At 35.5% G+C, this 22,869-nt stretch overlaps 1 protein-coding gene across 3 annotated transcripts in view; it reads right to left on the bottom strand.

Annotated features, from left to right (window-relative positions):
- Positions 1-22,869, bottom strand: part of LOC145690800 (solute carrier family 71 member 1) — a 274,003-nt gene that overhangs the window by 47,904 nt on the left and 203,230 nt on the right. For all 3 annotated transcript variants that reach the window (XM_081766094.1, XM_081766092.1, XM_081766093.1), the window contains exons 6-10: positions 19,434-19,652; positions 9,451-9,564; positions 7,137-7,321; positions 5,870-5,967; positions 4,227-4,408 (exon numbers count right to left, since the gene is read on the bottom strand). In XM_081766094.1, the coding sequence (XP_081622220.1) occupies positions 4,227-4,408; positions 5,870-5,967; positions 7,137-7,321; positions 9,451-9,564; positions 19,434-19,652 (798 nt within the window). The remainder of the gene's footprint in view (positions 1-4,226; positions 4,409-5,869; positions 5,968-7,136; positions 7,322-9,450; positions 9,565-19,433; positions 19,653-22,869) is intronic.

Consider the following 22,869-nt stretch of genomic DNA (forward strand, 5'->3'; position numbering starts at 1 on the left):
CTCGTCTGGAAAACTGGTCAAGAGTAAAAGTGAGGTCAGTGGTGCGGTCCCTATCGGCCAAAGACACCACACATGCCGACATTCATAGGCAGATTGCAGGTGTGTATGGGGAGGACTAAATTTCAAAGCAACATATAGGGAAGTGGTGTTTTTGAAGAAAGACGGACCAATATTGTTAATGACAATTTTGAACACAGCGGTATACCCAGTACTTCAACCACTGAGGTTACGCTTGAAACGACTACAGCACCCTCTCTACAGTCCTGACCTAGCCCCAGTGACTTTCACCTTTCTCTTGTTTTAAAGAAAAAAAATGGATGGACAGTGTCCATCATTATCTGTCACGTGATTAGTTAAAACTGCTGCCTCACGGTGACTACGAGAACTTGACGTTGATTTCTATGTAAATGGTATAGAAAATTTTATCTGCAGTTGTGATAAGCGGTTGAACTAAAACTATGATTACAATGAGAACTAGTGTTGAGTGCCTTCTATGATCAGATGTGTTCATCTTCCAGCTGTCTTACACATAAGGCATAATAGGCTTTGTAACTTTTTTTTTTTGATCAACCCTCGTAGTTTCTACCTTCCTCTGATTATTTGCTTCACATAACCATCCACTCTGGATACATATTTATTATTATAAAATAATTTCTCCTACCTTACATTCCGAATTGAGAATCGCCATAACAGTTTCACGCAATTTGTAGGCCCTTATTCAATGCACCTACTACAACTACACAGTTCAATAAACATAATTATACACACTATGTTTCTATACAAAATATTTGCAGAGAACGACGTTGGATAATTCGACACACTTTACGAAAATAATGTTCATTAATGAAGTAAACATTGAATGTCAGAGAAAATAGTTTGTAACGGACCATTTTGACACATGGTCCTAACAGTATATTTTATGCTGTAATAAAAAATTAAATTTGTCAACTCCCGTGTTATATGTTTATATGAAAGCCAAAGAAAGCTTGAATAGTTTGTTTATTTAATTGATTTTATCATTTTATCATTTTGTCAAAGATTATTTATGCCTAGATGTGTAATATGTTAGTAAGCTTTTAGATTCGGAACAATGAACTATGTAATAAAATTTGAATTGTCTATTTAAATATTGATTGAAATTATATAAAATAATTATACATTTTAATATTTTATCTATAGTCAATTTAATATACAAAACGTGTGATTTTGATGAAAAATAAAGCCTTTATAAAATGTTCTGTAAGAAGAAGAAGAAAAGTAGTAGATACAGAATGTACTAAAAAAAAGGATAGATTGATGTATTAATGAAAAATGTTATTGATGATTTATAATTGAAACAAGGTGAAAAGAATACATAATATTATTACAGGAATAGTGTTAAATCATTTGGTGTATCTGTACTGTGAAATTTATATTATAATATTTATATTTTACTGAAGGTGATATAAATATGATAAACATGTATGAGTAAATAGTTAGGATCCCTGACAATATCTCATCACCTGAATATGTCGAACTTCTTTCGTTTACTTATGTATTTCCAGATGAGTAATAAGCAGATGAATATAGTTGTTCTTGGCAGATGATCTATAATGATGAAGCGTACTGATGGTGGATGTGGCCGGGTACCATAGTAATACAACATTAGTCGCTAATGCATATTCGTCAGGAAACTGTAATGATCACGGTGAAGCTAAATACTTGAGGCAATGCTGCAATATATAAATGCATGGTGCCGATAGAGCCCTATCTAGTTTGCATGTAGCGTATTGCCCTCTTTGAAGACTTCACGTCTGTGGTCAGCCTGATTGAGACATGTAACATTAAGCGGCGTTATAGTGAAATGTACGTACTTCCTTCCCATACCATCATCTGATGTTTCCTTCCTACAAGTTACACTGATAAATCTGTTAACTGCCAATCCAGCTATATTTAATAATTATCATTATGCCACGAAGACCATCTGGAGATTCCCAATCCCGACCACATTGCTACGCACCACGACCAGGGGACTTGGCAGCGTACCTATCGATATCCAGGCCAACATAAATTCTAAATCTATTTGGAACCGTCTTGTGTTGGTTTGATGATGTCTAGAGTTGTGACCCAACGAAATGAAGGGGCGGCTACAGTAGAAAATGGCGACCCAGCCAGGATGTCGCTAGAGGGCGTTAGTATAAATATGATAAACATGTATGAGTAAATAGTTAGGATCCCTGACAATATCTCATCACCTGAATATGTCGAACTTCTTTCGTTTACTTATGTATTTCCAGATGAGTAATAAGCAGATGAATATAGTTGTTCTTGGCAGATGATCTATAATGATGAAGCGTACTGATGGTGGATGTGAGAAACAACTTGTATTCTTCTTCAGAAGAGCAGTTTGACATTTCAGAACTACTCCAACTACAGTAGCGAATGACTACTTTCAAGTAAGATATACTAGAGTTTCTGAACCAGAGATCTCTAGGGAAGTTACGGGAGCAGTACATGGCGATAGCGAAGACAGATTAAAAAAAAAAAAAAAAAAAATGATTAATGTAATTAGGATATAGCAGCGCAGAAGTGTATTTTTAAAGATTATTTTGAATTTCTTATTTGGACAGACACGTTTTGAATTTCTTATTTGTTCATACATGTTTTAATTAATTAATTTATTTATTTATTTATTTATTTATTTTTTTGGACAGACATATTTTGAATTTCTTTTTTGGACAGACATGTTTATTTTTCATTCTTTGTGTCAAATACAACAAATAATATTAAATAAACTTTAACAAAAATAATAAAATAAAAAGAAGAGAGAGAAATGAAACTACTGAAAAACTGTATATTGAAATACAATTCTAAATGAAGGATAGTGTGAAACCATGGCCTAGTGTGATCTCTTTAGGTTTCAGAAGTAATAAGCAGTAATGATCAAAAAGCTTTCACAAGGTGGAAACTACTCATACAAGTTGCTGGCACAAGGATGTAATCAAAGAAGGGGGAGGAAAGTCTTGCTAATGAAAAGGTTGAGAAAGCACGTGATACACATTTCTGGTGTATTAACTACGCTACTTGCGCGAATATAGGCCGCACCTTAACTTTTGACACGAAATTATAGACAAAAAACAGATCTCAAATTTAGTACTACGACCTATATTAATGAGAAAGTTCAATTAGACAGTACTTTGAGATGTATCTCTCTCCCTCCCCTTCTTTAACCCCGTATAACTAAGGGTGACTCACAAAGATGATCTTCTTTGTGGTAGTGACTCTGAGTAGCATTCTGGATCGTCTAGCGAGGGTGAAGAATCAGACCTGGTGATGCTGAGATGGTAGAAAGTGATTGTGCTTGATTTGGGTGGGTGCAAACAAGCTGACACAGTTTTGCGGAAGAAAGTTGCTTTTCTTTCCTCAAGAACAGCTACTGTATATAAATATTTCGTATAACAAACATACATATTCCTGTTAAAAGTATTAAGTGTACAAGTGTTTTTTTGTGCCAGTGTAAGGTGTTACCGGTACCGAATGAATGTGGCAATTTTGTGAACAAGATGTTTTTCTGCTCTTTTCTTTTTAAGTCTTTGATGGTTTACAGAAGTAACAACAGTGACTTGTAATGGTATTAATTTCAACCCACAAGAAACGTGTACATGTCTTGAAATTGACAATTTATGATCTGAGGGGGGAAATCCCGATTATTGGCCGCACCATGATTTTTCAAGCCAAAATTTACGAAAGAAAAGTGCGGCCTATATTAGCGCAAATACGATAATTTCCGTCATTCAGTGTTGCTTCATTAACCAACATAATTTTTATACCTAACTTTATGCTCTCTATAAGGATTTTATATAGTAGCAGTATTTTTTAATGGATAGGCAGAATCTATACCACCATGTGTCAGTGAGCGTGAACTTTGTAGATACATTGAGAAAGAGTCCGGAAATAGTCTGAAACTGTCTGCTGTGATGATTCTCAGTTTGGGATAAGTAATGAGTTAAGATAATTTTTGAATCTCCAATGACGAAAACTTTTATAGTTTTCGAAATATCAACATGAATTTAAGATCAAACAAAACGTGGATAATATACTAAAAACCACCTTAACTATTAAGTGCACCCTTCTTTTAACGTTTCAACACATACGTGTTGCCACATGGTTTATTATTACAGAAGAACATACGTGTAATGTTTATAAAATATTTCATAGAAACTGCAAGTAACAGAAAGCATATTCACCTGGGGCATGGTGTCATAATACTGTTGAACGGTTTCGTTTGAAACCTGCTGTTTCTCATTCTGAACTTTCGATGGATCATCATTCAAGTCCACGTGGAAAAGGTAAAAAATTATGCCGTATACTGCTGGGCCCAGCCCATTACATAGACCTCGCATTCCCGTAATCATTCCTTGCACCAACCCTGAAATGAAACACAGAGTTATTTACAATACGTAATAATGTATACTGTAGAACATTAACACGGTTGTGTTGTTAGAACTAATGTCATATTTTGAAAGGCTTAAAAAAAAAAAAAAAAAACGTAACAATAACATTACAATTTCACGGCAAAGCAACACTGTAATAACTGCACAAAACATCTTATCTCACTTGCATACTGGTTTTTGAGGACATGCAGGCCAAAGGAAAAAGGTGCATAAGAAAAGTACTGGTTTGTTGAGACACAAACTATACATAAAAATTATAAGTAAAGCACTATCTTCCAGAAAGCACTGCTTCCAGCTAACTTGCATGGTTTCGGCACATAACTGGCATCAGTACACAAACGCACAACAAAAACAATTTGTTAATAACTTAATATACAGAGCGTTCTGAAAGTCCGTTGTCATAGAAACAATTCGAAGCATGGAAATCGATATAGATGAAGTATTTTCTCTTAATGTAAACAGGGCCGGCTCTATCATATCCGCAACACGTGCATTTCCGCGAGGCCGCAAAATCTGTTACAACTATAACATTTAAAATAAATAGGCCTATTTTTTGTCGGAAACATACTTCATCATGATGGTACTTTAATTTACTAGCTGACTTTTTATTTGAATACTACATTCATAAATCATATTTAGGTCGCACTAGTTTACAGTCACATGAACATTGCTAAAGCAAATGGTCAAACAAATTCAAGCATGAATTGCTTCATTGTTGTCAAATACAACTCAGTTCTCGAGTAGTAGAGGACATCTGTTCTATTTAGTCAGTTATCATAGTTTTGATATTAAAATGAGCCGTGTCTTTGTCACAAACAAGTTCCTTATCATTGAAGGTAGGAACTAGCTTTTTTTAAAAAAAAAATTAACAAATGTTGAAAAGAAAACCAAATAATAAAAATAAAAGAGCTAGTTACACTGAAATTTCAAACTGATATATTGAGATTGAAGCTTGATATTGAATTCTATAAAAAGGATTACCATCTTTCCTCTGCAGGTGTATTTGCTTTAACTAACATAATAGATTATTATTTAAAGAACAAAAAACAGACACGCGGACTTTCTGAGTGCGAGTGGGTTTTCCCTCCCCTTCGTTGTTCATGATTGGGTAACATACTTAAAATCGTGGCTTTTAAGATTTGTTCTTCCTGGAGAAAGGGGGAGGAGCGGAAATGATGCCATTGTACGAGGTGGCAAATTGCCTAGGGCCGGCCCTGAATGTAACAACAAATGACTCCAATAAAATGCATACTTAATGGGAAAAGGTGTTGTCAGTTTATGCCTCTGTTTCATCTAAAAATATGATTTGATGTATTTTTCTTCCATTGTCATTCGTTCGTCCACGCTTTTGCCATACCTTGAGTGTTTCCGGTTTTAAGTGTTTATAGAAAGAATAACAAATACATCATATATGAAGGTCTACAGTGGATACGTACCTTGTTTATCTGCATCCGAGTGCATAGAAACAAAAGCACTGATGGCAGGATATGTTATACTTGAAATTGCTGCCAAAAAACCAGCAGCCCACATCATCCTGTGAAGAAAATATAGAAAAAATCTGAAATCACCTGGAAACTGTTGTTACTACTACTACTGTTATTATTATTATTTTTATTATTATTATTATTATTATTATTATTATTATTATTATTATTATTATTCCTTTCTTTTACGTAAACTGCTCTTATGTTAGAGGATTAATACTACCTGCTACGCTTTCATCCAAAATTTACTATGTGAAGCTCGAAGTACCAAATAAATATTTACATATAGGGCATTGGTAAGTAAATTAAACTGCGTTGTTCTACTTACCGATTTCTGTAATTCCTGAGTTTCTTTTAAGCTTCCAAGTTTTCGACTCTGCCCTGCAGGCTTGGTCACGAAGGTTAAAAAGAGGGTAGGGGAAGGAACAGAAACATCAAGGAATGAAACTGGAACGGACTTACCAATGAAAGGGTTGTGTTGTACTCCAACACGTTGTATTCCGTAGCATGTTTATTCCTTGATGTTTGTATTCTTTTTCTTCCTGTTTTTAACCTCCGTGACGAAGACTCCAGGCGAGAGTCAAAAGCTTGGAAGTTTAAAGGAAATTAAGGTGCAAAAATCTGTAAGTAGTATGATACAATTCCTGAGCGTGGCTTGGCAAACTTTGGTAAGTATTTCCATATATCAGGACTTTTTAAGTCACAAGTAAACTGAATTCCCTGACTCTTCCAGATTCTTCAGGTCCACAGGAACCCTGCATTGATTCTTTCACAACAGAACATAATTGATATGGTTTGTCTTTCAACAAAGCATTTTTCGATCAATCTTCATTAAGACATGGCTTTCCATTTGGTACGAAGAGTAACTTCAAATCTAAATGCATACAAATGGTGTTTGAAGTCAGCCAATTGACCAGAATATCAAGACTAGTAATTATCTTTCAATAAATATAAGAATAATACTGGTTTTCTTCTTTTCTCTCTTTTGATGTGTGTGTGTGTGATGTTTATATTATCAGCTTTTTGATCTCTTAAACGCCTATCTACCGTATAATTTAGGAAAACTAGACACTTTGCAATAGATACCCAATACATTACTGTAATAGAATGTGATAACTTTCTTTAAAATATTATCCACGTTTCTTGACGGGGAAAAGTTTTGTGAGAGCTGAAACGTGACAATCTATTAAGTAATTTTAAATAACGGAAAATGACTTACCATGTTTGTGAACCAAATCCATACCACATTAGTTGAAGCATTTCGAAGAGGAGTCCAACCATAATGGTATGTTTACTTCCAAGCGACCTCATCAGAAGCCCTAGCACAGCCGTTTGAGCCACCACAGACAAAATGCCTACGACAGCGATAAAGGTCGCCACAGCTTCCGCACTGAAACCCATTACCTGAAACAACGTAACACACACATTAAATATAAAAAGTTTAATTTACTACATGCAGCATTTTGAGATGCAAGATCACATCATACGACAATAATAAACCCCTCACAATCTCAAACAAATGAGTTTAAATTATACTATATAAGAATGAACAAGCCTGCGTTAAATTTGGATGAAGGTAGCTTCGACAAGAATTGGGGCTATACCAACGGTTTTATTCAAAGATTTACGATTCAGTTAAATTTAAACTTACTAACTATGAATAAGCCTACAAGTATAATAAAGAGCTGGTCGTAGTTGTAAAATCTACATAAAGGGATAAACTACACTTTCTGTCTCGGATGTTTAGACAATTTCTTTGCAAGATATATGCAATCCAATTGGTCTTCCTACGAAGGATGCTGGCTAAAAGTGTCCTCTTCTCTCCTATCAGTTTTAAAATATTTTCGTTTTTTATTCTCTCTGTCCATTTTATCTTCTCCATCGTCCTCCAACGTTACATTTCGAAGCTCTCCAAATGTTTCTTCTCTAATTCCCGTAATGTCTAGTTCTCTGGACTATACAATCCAATGCTCCTCATATAGAACTTGACCACTTGGCGCGAGTTGGGATTGAACTAGGAACCCCATGCACTAGAGGTGAACGCTCTACCACTGAGCCACCACGGCCTATTATACTTTTGTTCATAACCAGACTACAGTTCATAGCATTGTGTTGGACAGTTGAGGGAAGGGGGAGGGGGATATGAGGTGTCCCGTATTCTCATGGAGAAAATATGGCAGGTTTATTTACGCTGGAAGATGTTAATTTCATATAAGACATTTTAAAACGTTTATTTATTTCATACAACATGAATTGTATCTTTGTTTTAAATTAATAGACCCCTTTTGGTATCCATATTTGGCGAACGTCAGTCAGGCTACTGGATGACTTGATTTACAATTGTTCGTTTGTCTGCCGAGCTCCTTCATGGCTATGTGGTTAGTGTACGCGTCTCCGGCGTGGGACCCGGGTTTGCTTCCTGGAGGGAGCTCATGTGGTTCGGATTCCACGTTAATCAGTAGGTCCCGTCTCATATAGCCTCGCTGCTGAAAGGGGCATTAAACACAAAATAAACTCAACTCGTTTGTCTGCCTCTACCACACACACTACAGGGTACAACTTTAGGCCTTTTAAAGTTAAAATTTTCAGAGTATAAGCACGAGACACACTAAATTTCCTGTATAGATTTTGGCGGCATACCAACGTAAAATATCAAAATAGCGGTCATTTTTTCAAAACAGCGAGTATCCACGCTACGAAGCGCAATTTTCAGTCTTTTAAGTTGAAATTTTAACGGTGAAAGCACGCGATATGCTAAATCTGCTGTATGGATTTTCTCGGCGATCGAATGTAAAATTTCAAAATGGCGGCCATTTTTTTCAAAACAGCAGGAAGTAGAAAATTGTTGCAAGTTGCGACAATGACAATTTTGAAATATAAATCACATTTTAACACTTTTACCCAAAAGTTATTGAAATATTTCGAAAAAATCCTATTAAACCCGAAAAACCCATATGAGCCCAGATGGGTTGGGCTTTTTGAAAAAAGCCCGGGTTTTTTCAAACCTTGCCTGGAACCTATATGTTAGGTACCATCTCGGTATTTGCCTGGTGTAAATGACGAACCTCAGGAAATCCTCACTCAGAATGATTAGCCTGAAAAAGCTTTTACAGTTTTTCGATCGAGTGTTCCAACCGAAAGTAGGACCAGAGACCGGTCGCACCAGAGACGAGAGCGTTAGTGAGTACGCTAAGCAGGATGTCCCTATTTGGATTCGTAAAGTAGTCATTAGTATGTTCTCTAAGGTGCACTTTTATACGATTCTGTTCAGCGACGCACTATCTCCTGGCTGTGAGTACCGTAGCCTGTTTGCTGAGCGTGTAGAGTGTTCGTGACATTAAAGGGGTGACCTTAGTACATCCCTATGTGGTGTTCCTGAGGTAGTTTCCCCTCAAATGACATTTCATTCGCACCAATCTGATACTTAAAGCTACTTATACGTAATTTAGTTTACATTAGGAGAAAACGGAGACGCTCCACGAAAAAGGAAAAAAAAAGTAAAAATCTTACAATTAATGATGTCATATACTCACCAATTTTAGATACACGAAAAAACAAGAATACTGCCCAGCTTCTGGGAGATATGAGAGAAACACTGTCACACACAGCATAAGGATAGTATGGTCCTTTCCAACCTTCCTCAGGGACTGCAATGAAATACAATCACAATTTTAAGCTTATAATAGAAAAATCTTCAATACAAGTATCATCCGCTTTTGAATTAATTTAGACAAACTTTATAAGTAAGTTGCATGCACACGAAGCATATTACGTGGCAGGATACAAAAATAGGGACGAAAAAAAATCTCTAGTCATCAATATTGCTTAATATTGGTGCGTTGGAACTCCGTTTTACTGTTATGGCTTCAGAAGTGCTTAAAAAAGTACGTATCTCAAACTATTCCATGTGTCAAAGGTAATTCAAAAGCAATGCTCTAAGAAGTCATATCTAGGCTGATGTTCTATACAAAGTTTGAGTAACGGAAGAATCAGTAACTTCTTCCAGTGAATTTGCACTTCTTAAGAATTCAACCGATATAGTGATTGGTAATTTTGAATCATCACAAAACCTTGAATAACAATATTTTTAAGCTATACCGACAAACTGTAAGAGGTAATTCCTCACATCAAAATAAGAGGAAAAGTTCATATGGACCTATGGCGAAAAGTGTATAGTTTCAGAGCTAGTGCTGTCCAAAACTGCGAAAACGCTAAATTTCAATACGTCCTATCTCGAATTCCGGAAGATGTGAATGGTGGTTCTTGTCAGTTTAAAGGAAGCCACGCATACACTATCCAAAATTGCATATTTCATCATTTGTTAATAGGTGTCTTTTATATTGGTGAAATAGTTCTGGCAGTATTTAGCTTTTATGAGAAATCAAATTTATTAATTTTGTGAAGAAACTAGAAGATTTAATTAAAATGAAGTAACTCGTTTAGTAATTGCAAAGTGACCTGGAATATGTCAGTGGAGTATAGGTAAGACACTGAGATGACTGGCGTATAAAGAAGCTCTAATACGCTGAGGGAAAGTATTTTAATTTTCTTATGTAAGTGCGTATTATACGAGCACGAAAACCTTACGATACTGCTAGTGGTTTTTATGATTATGATATGTGCTCAGATTTTATTTACCTAAAAAGGGTTCTCCCTTTCCATAACATCTCACTGTTACTATACAGTACAGAAATAGATGTGATATCCACATGGCAACCGCTTAATAGAACTGACTTCCTTAAAAGAAAAATTAAAAGCGAATTTACGTATAAAAAATGTGACGAACCATTCGAAAAATGTATCGATTCAGAAAGTCGATACCCTTGCTAATGTGTGTTATAGTGGGTGATTCAGAAAGTAATGTCTCAAAGCCCACTACTTGGTCAATAGTACTGCAAAAATTCTGAACTGTTTATCATTAATGTACTGATGTTTAAGCTATATAATGTCACTTGTTTCACTTTCCTATCTCTTCTCGTTCCAGAGTAATGGAGCAATCCATGTCATTCAGTGGTGACATGAGGTTGAAACAATGGACTGTCACTGAATTTCTGACTGCGGAATATTGTGCGCCCAGAAACATTCATCGCCAGCGACGAGTCCTGGATATAACATTACGACCCGGAAACGAAGCGTCAGTCGATAGAGTATCACCACACGTACTCTCCTTCGCCAAAAAATTCAAAGATGCCCCATCTTCTGGCAAAGAGTTGGGCCTCATCCTGTCTATAGTCCGGATCTTGCGCCCTCCGATTTTTGGCTCTTCCTGAAACTTAAGGATCACCTTAAGGGCCAACGTTACAGTTGCAACGCGGAGGTGGAAACAGCAGTTTGGCAATAGTGTCGCCAGCACGCACCACAATTCTTCGCCGACGGCATGTAAAACCTTGTTCCGCGTTTGCGCAAGTGTGTTGTCCGTATCCCAGCTGAAATAGTCGCTAGCGAGCGCGTGCCTTTGGTGCAGGAAGTTCAGGTTTAATTCCAGGTGGAAGAGCATCCGAACGCATTATGACGGTTCGGATTCCAGCTTCAAACTGTAGATCCACGCCTCATATAGCCCCGGCGCAGAAAAGGGACCTAATTTTTAACAGATCAACGGAACTTTCCGTTCGTAGCCCAAAACAAAGCCTTAAGGACCCCTTTTGACTGGGACTTTTCAAATATTTTAGCGTTTTATTATCAGACGGTATGCTTTGTATGCATCATTCTGTATCAAGGCAATACAATTAATACCCAATTTAGGAAATATAGCCAAGTAAAAAACAATCAATTCAATTGACAATAGGGATAATGTGTTACTTATGAATGCAATTACACAGACTACGACGTAAGTATGAGTAGAAAGTTCGAATGACATTCTTACAACTTTGAAATAATCTCAATCCTTGCAGTACGAAATTGGATTTGTAACGACTGAACTGGCTATATATATTATTAATACTATATTTGTTTACGTTTCGGAAATGAACTGATTCTAACTACAAAAACAATAATTGTTTATATATATTAAAGCCAAAGTTCAATTTAATTGTACAACATGCATTAAATAATCTGTGACAAAAGTGAATGAAAACTGGATTGCAAAACTATAAATATGAAATTGCAATTATTTTAATTGTGTTTTATAGTCTTAAGAAGGCAGCACTAACATTAATGTATAACGGTCGAGTTACTGCACGATAAAAGGAACGTAAACTGTTTTTAAAATAAAACTTTTATGTAAAGAATCACATTAAATACAAACAAATGTTGAAGGATATGTTGTACAGAAACTTTGTTAACTACATAGGAAAGAGCTCCCCTTAATCCAGTGTTATGCTATTGTAATGCTGTTAAAACTCCATTTCGGCCCACGCTGGGGCTATGGACGCCAATACTCCTACCGCCAACTGGAAAAAAAATACTGAGACATTATGTAGTGTTTGGTCTTGTTACGAAGAAAACACCCCGAGTACTCAATGAACACTATAAATATTTAGTACTTAAAGGACTAAACTATCTCCCTTCACTTTAGGTGTGAAAATAATATCCATAGACAGATTCGTCTTGTTATGAGATAGTTTCACTTCTCACGAACTTCTTTCACTATATACACTGTATAGGATAGTGTGAAGTTTTAACAGTATTACAATAGTATCAGATGCAAGTTGTTTTTTTTCTGTGCTTAAATATGCATACTAAAAAAACTAGAATTACTATATTTGTTAACTACATATTTCATGTCACCTCATATGTTAGTGACACATCTAGTTTCACATACAGGGTGGCCCAAAAGTAGGTATACAGTCCCGTACTGATCAGCTCACCGCTTTTTATATAATTTATTATTGTTATCGATCAGCTAGACTTAGTTTCTTTATTATTTGTTTTTGATGTTTTTTTACTTATATCTTAAGCTCGGAACAGTCGAAACAAATAAACCTATTACCTAGAACGTTATACTTGATCAATGCAGGGGTGTATACCTACTTTTGGGCCACCCTGTACTTTGGTGCTCAGCCACTCAAATCAGATAATCTATACCACAACTTCCAGATCAGTATCGAACCCAAGAGTCAGAAGTTATATGGCTCATTGGGGAGGGGACTGCGCAACGTTGGGGTTAACGCACTGGCACGGTAAAGAAGACATCGGGTTCAATTCTCGGTCCAGTCATTTATTTCTGCACTCTGACAAATATTCAATATTATTGAGTTAGCACTTTCAGAAAAGTTGTGGAGAATAAAAATAATTGTTCTCTTATATTTATCATATAATACACGTACATAAGACCATGTCAAAAGCTTTATTTAAGTATTATAACATACTATGGTATGATATTTAAATTATGAAAACTAAAACAACTAATTCTAACATAAATGTACTACTGAACAGTGAGGACAAGAAACACATTGAAGTAAAATACTTAGAAGATCAACTTTCTATAATCAAATACTGCCAAAAATAGTCTACGTATCTAAAAACTTAAGAAGTATACGACATTCTTCAATGCAAGAAACATTTTCCAAATTAGTAATTGAAGAGCATTACCAAACAAGAAATCCTACAAACTTTCAGTACATTACAGAGTGGCCCAAAAGTAGGTATACAGATCAGCATCGATCAAGTATGGCATTTTCATTTATTAAGGTAATGAGTTTATTTGCTTTGGTTTGTTACGAGCTTAAGGTGTAAGTAAAAGTAAATTAAGAACAGACAAGGAAAAACTAAGTCAACACCTTTATTGATAACAATAAGTAAATGATATAAAATGCCATGAGCCGTCAGTACGTGACTGTATACCTACTTTTGGGCTACTCTGTGTAATTTAATTGTGCTTTTACTGTATTATGTACGAGGGAGGTCCAGAAACTAAGGTTACGAAGCCTTATTTCTGGAGTTTCGCCCGTTATAGAGGAAAGAGGAATGTGCGGTAATTTTAATACATGGAGTTCGTAAATGTGCAGAATTTCAGCCGTCCGCCACCTACGGCGTTAGTTGTAGGTAAACACAAATGGGGACTAATTTGGAGAACTGGTCTCGCGAAAAAGTCCGCTCAGTTATTCGATTTCTGTGGGCGAAACATGTAATCGCGGCTGAAATTCACCGGCGGCTGTTAGAGGTTTACAGAGAGAGTGTAATGTCTCGTCAGCATGTAGAAAGTTTACGGTTGATAAAGAAAACGTCACAGACGAGGAGCGCAGTGGCCGGCCCAACACAGCTTGCGTGGAGGAGCTGATTCAGGACAACAGGAGGATCACGTTACGGCATCTGATGGCAGAATTGGGAATATCGTTTGGAAACATTCGTTACATTATGCACAATATTTTGAAGTACCGGGAAGTTTGTTCCCAACGGGTTCCATGCAAGGACTACGTTTTTACCAGCAGGATATCTTTAAACTCATCTTACGATGGGACAAGTGCCTTAACTGATATTGAGACTATGTCGAAAAATAACCTAATGCATGTACTATATGTTGGCTGTATTGGTTGTATGAAATAATATATATATACACGTTTCACTGCAAGCTTTGTAACCTTACTTTCTGATCACCCGTCGTACTACGTTTATAGACAGTATCGATATAAAATATAATTTTATTATGGACTGTACTTCTGTAACATGTACCATACTACAACGAAGCACCATGTTGGCCCGAATATCGTACAACATTTTTAGTATAACTGGTTTCTTAGAAACCATATATTATAATCGCAGACTAGCCCTTTACACTACTCCAATAATAATAATAATAATAATAATAATAATAATAATAATAATAATAATAATAATAATAATAATAATAATAATAATAATAATAATAATAATAATAAAATTAAAACGCAGAAATGAGTGGAAGTGACAACAACCAGACTAACAAACTGCAATAAAGACTGCGATCTAAATCTTTAGAAAAAAAGTTTAAATTGTTAAGTTTCCTCAAACAGCAAACAAACAAACAAAAACAAAAAAACTCATTGCAATAATTACTGAAACCTAAAAATACATTTTCGAGGATCACAGTCTAAAGAATCAAAGTTCTTGTATATATATATATATATATATATATATATATATATATATATATATATATATATATATATATATATATATATATATATATATATATAAAAGTTTTAAAAATGCGGGAAAACTGAAGGAATGAAAAGGTAATTGCAAGCAACTACACAACTTCACGTCACAGAACATTGGCCATAGCGTGTGCAGTTGCTTGAAATTACCTTTTCATTCCTTCAACTTTTCCACTTATTTCTCCCCCCTCCTTTTTTTTTTAAAAAAAAACTTTTTTCAGACAAACGTAAGCTGATTATAAGGACCGTCATTCCCGAAAACTTTTTTTAAAAATTTTTTTCTATTTTTTTTATTTTATTTTCATAATCATTGTGGTGAATATGAAACATTTCTTTTCGTTTAACTATTATCACTGCTCAGAATCCATACTGTTCTGGTAAGTTTTCTATTATACAATATTTTGAAAGTATGTGTGATATTTTATGGTGAATATTTTTCCCATTAGAACTACCTGAAAAACTTGGGATAGTACTATGTTGGAAATCGGGATAATAGAAAATAAATTTACTTTATATTTCTGTCAAGTACATACGCATTCAAAATTTAGTTATTTACTTGGATCCTACTTAGCAACATCTACTAGAAATATCTAGTTTCTCCTGACAACGTATATGTTTTTAATAGACTCCACATGCCGTGAGTTATGCCTATACCTTTCCGTTTCTCCCTGCTTTCTCTGAACTTCCATCGTTATGCACTTATATTTACGAGGTATGTTCAAAAAGCATCGAAGCTTCGGTTGGCAAACATACATTTATTGGTTTGGAAATCCGAACCAATCCTCTTCAAAGTAGTCTCCTTGGGAATGCACGCACTTCTCCCAGCGCTCCTACTATTATTGAAAACACTTCTGAAACGCAGTTTTTAGGACCGTGAGCAATCGTGCCGTGCACTCCGCATGATCTCTTCTCTTGACTCAAATAGGATCCCATTTCCTGGCATTTTCGGCTTGGAATATAACCAAAACTCCAAAGAAGCCATTGGGGTGAGTAGGGAGCCTGAAGCCCACACGGAAATGTTGTGTTTGGCGATGAAAGCCTGAATCAAATTTCGCGGACACTCTATTCATGTCTAAATTCTCGTTCAAAATTGAATGTACCGATCCAATTGAATGGTTCCCGCTTGGGTATCGCCAAGCTTTAAGCAAAATTTGATGCAATATCACTGTTCAAGTTTTTCTATCATTTTACAAAAGACTGAAATCCAACGACCGCTCACTACACGTCTTCAATCGTTGGCCAACTGCCAGCGAATGACGCTTTCTGCGAAAGAGGAAAAAATTCACGACTATTCATGAGTGTCCACTCTACATCTACAATGAAGAATGTCTCCCGCGCTTCATTGGTTCACGCGGGAAAAAAATAAGGTTTGATACTTTTTGAACACATTTCGTATATTCTGCCTCTCGTAAGCTACATGAATAATATAAATTTTTCATTTTGTCTGTTCTCTGAGATATGGCTGCTGATTCAAATTCCAAATGAATATTTTCTAGGCAATCAAACAGAGTAAACCTAACATTAATGTTACGTTGTTAACTTTGACATAAACGATTTACTATTAAGATGAAACAAGGAAAGAGTGTTTGTTATTTTTATTAATATTGCAATTCGTTTGCAGCACGGTTTAAAATATTTCTAATTTTACAGTTATGGAAACCTTGCAATCCAAGGTCCTGTTTCGAATCTCAACACGATAATGAGCAAAGACGAGAAATATCCATTGCAGTCATTTATACTTTTATTTTTCTTCCTTTTCCAGAGTTCCTGCCAGGTATACTGTAAAAAGCAACTGCTTCGTTTTTAAACGTAAGAAGAACGTTTATTTGTTTTGTTGTAAAAAAATAAGGGAAATTATTTAAGTTGAAAAAAAAAAAAAAAGTTCTATACCACTGCATTTCCACGAAATGTGCATTTGATGGATTAAAAAAAAAAAAAAAAAATCAAATGAAGTATCTCCGAAAAGTTTTCTAGAGTCTAGGGTTAAACTGGCATTTTTCAATCCTGCTACTTTTCCGATTCGCTTGGAAGCTCCTTCACGGAAGCTGTACGTTTTCATTGATATCCAATATACAAAATGGCTGAATAATCCAATAGTTTTCTTCAATGACTAAATGTTTTAGCCCAAGATAGGAATTTATATTATTTCTACAGCAGCTGAGATCAGTTTTAGAATGTTATTCATCCTAACAGATAATGCAACATTCATCTAATACTGAAACTACTAGATGGGGGAATAATAGTATCCAAGCGGAGTCATTTGATATTAATGCCAATATCTGTAAACTGTCTGAGTCTACTACCCTATTTAGCATTTCTAGAATATAAGCCATAGGATCATGAAAATGGGTACTAGATTAAAATTAAGATCGCTGTTGCATAGTCGGAACATTAAATATTTATGAGGATCCCAAATTATATATATCAGCGAAAGCAAAAGTAAAACGCTCATTCATTCATCACTGGGTGATAGTAAAAGTACTAAGGATAACTAGCACCGTCGTACAACACATCTTATGCTACGTTCGTATAACACGCACACGGAACTGAAATGAACATAAAAAATAGTTTAAATAACGTCATATTCATTCATCCGCTGGTAAAACGTCTACTATTACGTGGGTAGTTCAATATGTAAGTTTCCTTAAGCTGTAAACATTTTATTTTTTAAGATACATTTGTAAACTATACATACATATGTGGCTGGGTTCTTCCTCACCTCCCCACGTAATACCCATTGAGATTCAGGCATTCATCTCAGTGTTGCACCAATTTGTTCAAACCCTTAGAAAAAAAAAAAAAAAAAGCTCTGGCTATTTAGCACTCTCCTCACATTTCGCTTCATCATCAGTTGACGGGAGACCAGGTCTCTTAAGTCGAACCTGAACCTTTCTTCTGGGAAACGCAATTTGACACAAGCGATCTGGTTTCTTCTCTGACGGTAACATCCAACCCCACTCTCTGTACAGCATCAACTTAGCGCCGAGTTACTTCTACCTTTCTCCGGGATTAAAGTCTGCATTGGATCGACAACGTTTCGAAATGGATGGAGAAGTTAAGTGGAATGTGAGGAAAGCGCTAAATAGAATATTCTTTTTTCTTTTTTTCTCAAACGTTTTGGACAAACTGTGCAACGGTGAGATAAATGCCTGGATTTCAATGGGAATTCTGTGGAGAGGTGAGGAAGGACTCACCTACAGATGTAGCTTTTACAGCCTAGGGAAACTTATATATTGAATAACGCAGGTAACAATATTTGTTAGCTGTTTTGGAGTTAAGCGGTCACTTTCAGCATCCAGACCATATGACGCATGGATCTGCAGTTTGACATGGGATATGAATGGGACATGAAGCTACCAACGCGATTCTAACCCAGCTCTCCCAACATCCAAGATAGTAGCGGTAACCATATAGTTATCCAGGAACTCAATAATGTTCGTATCTGCGATATATATATATATATATATATATATATATATATATATATATATATATATATATATATATATATATATATATATATATATATATAGAGAGAGAGAGAGAGAGAGAGAGAGAGAGAGATTGAGAGAGAGAGAGAGAGAGAGCAAGTCCTGTGGATTACTGAAATGTAATGAGGATATACTGGAAGTGGTGCTTGTTATTATTCGGTATAATATTCACTATAAGAAGAGATTAGTATTCAAGGAGATGCCATGTTTTGGCGAGATACTATATTTTTTGGTTATATTAAATATCCATAGGTCCATAGACCTTCCTTCTGCGGTAGTGATTAGCGCGTGTGCGCCTCTGTGCATGGGATTCCGGTTGGACAACTCAGAAACCCATTTCGCTAACTTGAATCCCACCTTAAACTGTAGGTCCATGACGCATATAGCCTTGGTGCTCGTAAAAGATGTTAGGCTTCAATAAACAGCAACAGAAATATTTAAATTTAGCTAAAATATATTGTCCATCGATTTTCTCAAGGCAATTTCCTTTGCTACCACTATCTTCATCCCACAAATTCTTCCCTCACCATCCACTCACATGCATTTATCATCTATCTCCTTTATATTATAGGGCATTAAATGAATACTTCACTGAATTACCTCCTTAGAAGGCTTCATTAAGAACAGTGCTGGATCTAGCCAGAGGCCAGGGAGCCTAAGTCTCCCAGTTTTTTGAGTGTCAAAAATAGGTGAAGCTGTTATTTATATATATTTGATAGTTTATGGTAAACTCCCGATATGCCTATCATAGTCTAGGGCCAGACTGGACCCACTTTGTTTTTACTTTCTAGATCCGCCAGTGATTAAGAATACAAAGATAGGGTTTCAGGCACACCTTAGTTAAACTTACCATCCAATGTACTCAGTTTCAAAGAACTCAGTGCTATTTATTACACAAAATTTAAAAATATTGCGTATCTAGAATGTTAGATGAAGAAGAATAGTCCTTACTGCAAATGGATCCGCCTGCTCCCAGGAGATGGGCGCTCCCCACGATGAGGGTCGGACCTTCTCTGGTAAGGATTCGGGAACCGCGACCAGGATGAAGAATACATCCAATACTGCAATGGCTGTAGCTAACGCCACCACTAAATTATCACTATACATTTTCAACATATACGCTCCCAGCGCTGGAGACATTACCAAACTAGCTGCAAACGTTGCAGACACCTGGAAAGAGAGGAGCAGAAAATTAACAGTTTTTAATCTTGCTGGTAACCGCACAATCACCTTATAAACACTCTTAACGCTCTTCACATCAGGTGAGGTGACTTTACCAGAAATTCACTTTAAAGGAGAGAAGAAAACTAGTGACTAGTCTACATTACGTAAAAACCAACATTTCGGGTTTACATACAAAGCTAAAGAACAGCTTTTCTACCATTCTTTTTAACGTAGTTCTTACATGAACCTGTACTTTACAAATCTGTAGGCTGCTGTAACAATCAAATGATTGGCAAGTAGTAAATATTTTGAATACCTTCTCGAATATTCTTCTTCAGTATGTGTAAGCTTTTGATTCGATTAGGTGATGGGAATTGGTTACATTATATGTCGCTTCAATTTACAGTGGAATTATGAAACTAAATTTCTTCGCAAGATATGTCCAATCCAATTGGCCTTCCTAAGAAGAATGTTGGCCTAAAGTGTCTAATTCTCTCCTACGCGTGTTGGAACATCTTCGTTTCTTACTCTCTGTGCCCATTTTATCTTCTTCATCTGTTTTCAACACTACATTTCGAAGCTTCTTAAATACTTCTTCTTTAACTTTCGTAATGTCCAAGATTTTTCTTTTTGTTGGCCTGTTCATATTCCATAACGACTAAGGAGCCTTTTCAGCGCGCTTGCAACACTGTACTCATAAAGAAAGTCAGGATTTAAAGAGTGTTTGTCAAGGAAGCGTTCTAGAAACACGAGGTTTAGTTTAGTAACGAAAAAAACTTTTGTAATGATTTTATTGTAGCAGAAAATAATTTGTTTGTAATCACACTACACGCAGTACCCAAAACATAATGAATGCAAATATAACAAGCTGTAAAAGCAGTTTGTTTTCGTTTTTCTTACTTTCTTTCAAGGAAATGTCAAAGAAATGCAATTATAATTTACGTTTTGAGGAATACATATGGTAGAAATACTTACCTCATACTTGGCCTTTGTAAGTAACTTGTGTGTATCTTTTCTTTCTCTTTACGGTAAACAATATTTCTTGAATTAAGAAAAATAATTTTAAAATTAAAAATAGAACACAAGGAACAAGTAGTTGTAGAGTGGTTATGGGAAAGTAACTGAAATACAGACTTGGATTTAAAAGAAAGGAACACGTTTTGTAATATAATAATACAAATATAATTATTTTAAACCGTATCACATTAATTTTATCTATACAACATTCTTGTGAAGCGAGAAGTGAATATATTTATTTTATAATTTACTTCAAATCCAAAGTTGTATTATGTGCTATTTCCGTTTGTATAACACGTAAGTATAATAATAGAAGTACTTATCAAATCCTGTATATTGAACAACTACAACGATTTTCAAAACTCTCACACAGTATTGCCTCGAAATCGGAACACACTAGAAGTCGAACAATGTGGAATACGAACAAATTCGGCCAAATTTTGCTCCGGAATACGAACATACAGCATGTTTCCCGTGCGTGTTTCTGCGTACGTCCCTGCTGCGCTAGGTCCACCCATAAGCTTTGTCGTTCACTTCGGTATCAGAAGCTGTAATGAAAATATCCCGTGTGATTTTCTCTGCTGATTTTATATTGTTGTGCCTGATTTGAGTTTTATATTAGCTTAATGTATACGACATGAGTCTTAAAAAGTTCATTTTATTCAAGTACATTGCTATCTCGATAACTAAAAACTGAAGTGAACGGACAACAGTTCGAGTTATTGAGTTTTTCGAGTAATCAAGGTGGCTACAACAACAAGAACAACAAATCGAGGTTCCGCGTTCCTCATGAAAATTGACTATAACTAACGTCTGTAACTCGAAGTTTTATTCGTCCAACCTCTAGAGCTCGAAGTTGTGAAAGTTCTTTTACACTAAATAACATGACAAGTAAAAATAAAATACCGTACATGTACTGTTTTCGATGGGTAAGGACTTTCCTGTCTAGACATGAGTAAAATTCAACTACAATACACATTACCAATAATGACAAAACTAGGAGTAATGACAACTACGTAAAAGCATATAGTTATAGCTTTCAGTTATCGAAGTCATATCAAGAGAAATTCAAATTATAGAGGTAAACTTCGACTTATAGAGGTTTGCAGATACAAAAATTCGAGTTACCGAGATTTTTAAATATGATTATGAAACCCTTAAAATGCGACTTATCGAGGTTATAATTTTTAAACATTAGACTTACAGACGTTATTTTAACACTGAATGTCATGGAGAGTTCAACGGAATGTGAAAACATTCGAGTTATCGAGATCCAACTGTATTTGTTAATACTGCTAAAATCATGTTAAAAATTCGAGTTAGTGAGACCTATAGACGGACTAGTCCACTTTTTCTATTATTTTAAGTCCTATTCTAAAAGAAAAATATATTGTATTGGAACTTAAACTGGGTTCTGTAACGGATTAATTGCGTATCCTTAGGTATATATATATATATATAGTTAACTCGAATTTTTTCAGATTCCCTTGAACTCTCCACTCCCTTTATCACTCAATGTTAAAATAGCCTCTATAAGTGGAATGTTTAAAAATTACAACCTCGGTAAGTCGAATTTTAAGGGTTTCATAATCAATTTAAAAGCTTCAGCAACTCGAATTTTCGGATCTGCGAACCTCTACGAGTCCAAGTTTACCTGTATAAATCGAATTTATCTTGACGTAACCTCGATAACTCGAAACCGTAGTTCTATGCTTTTACGTAACTGTCATTGTTGCTAATGTATACTGTAATTGTGTTTTACTCATGCATAGACAGGAAAGCCCCCTCCCCCTTCCTTCCAAAACACATGGACAATATTTTATTTTAACTAGTCATCTTATTTAATTTAAGGATCTTTCACAACTTCCGAGTTCTAGAGGTTGAATAAATAAAATAGTTTATAGAGCTTATACACTTACTTTTCATTAGGAACGTGGAACCTTGGTACCTCGAATTTTTGTTTTGGCCACCTTTGATAAGCAGAACCTTGATTATTCGAAGAACCCGATAACTCGAATTTTTATCTATTCCCTCCAGCGCATATATAATTTCATGATGTCTTTAATTTTCCTTTTGGGACACACATTAAATCTGCGTTATAACGCAATTAAAGCATTACGATTTGAGTCAGTAGGATTCCTCCCTTTTTTGAACCAGTTTTTGTTCCTTTCAACGAGCTACCTATTATTATGCAAGCAGTCTTCAC

Source organism: Thermobia domestica, chromosome 7 (assembly GCF_964235325.1).
Source record: "Thermobia domestica chromosome 7, izTheDome1.hap1.1, whole genome shotgun sequence".
Taxonomy (NCBI): domain Eukaryota; kingdom Metazoa; phylum Arthropoda; class Insecta; order Zygentoma; family Lepismatidae; genus Thermobia; species Thermobia domestica.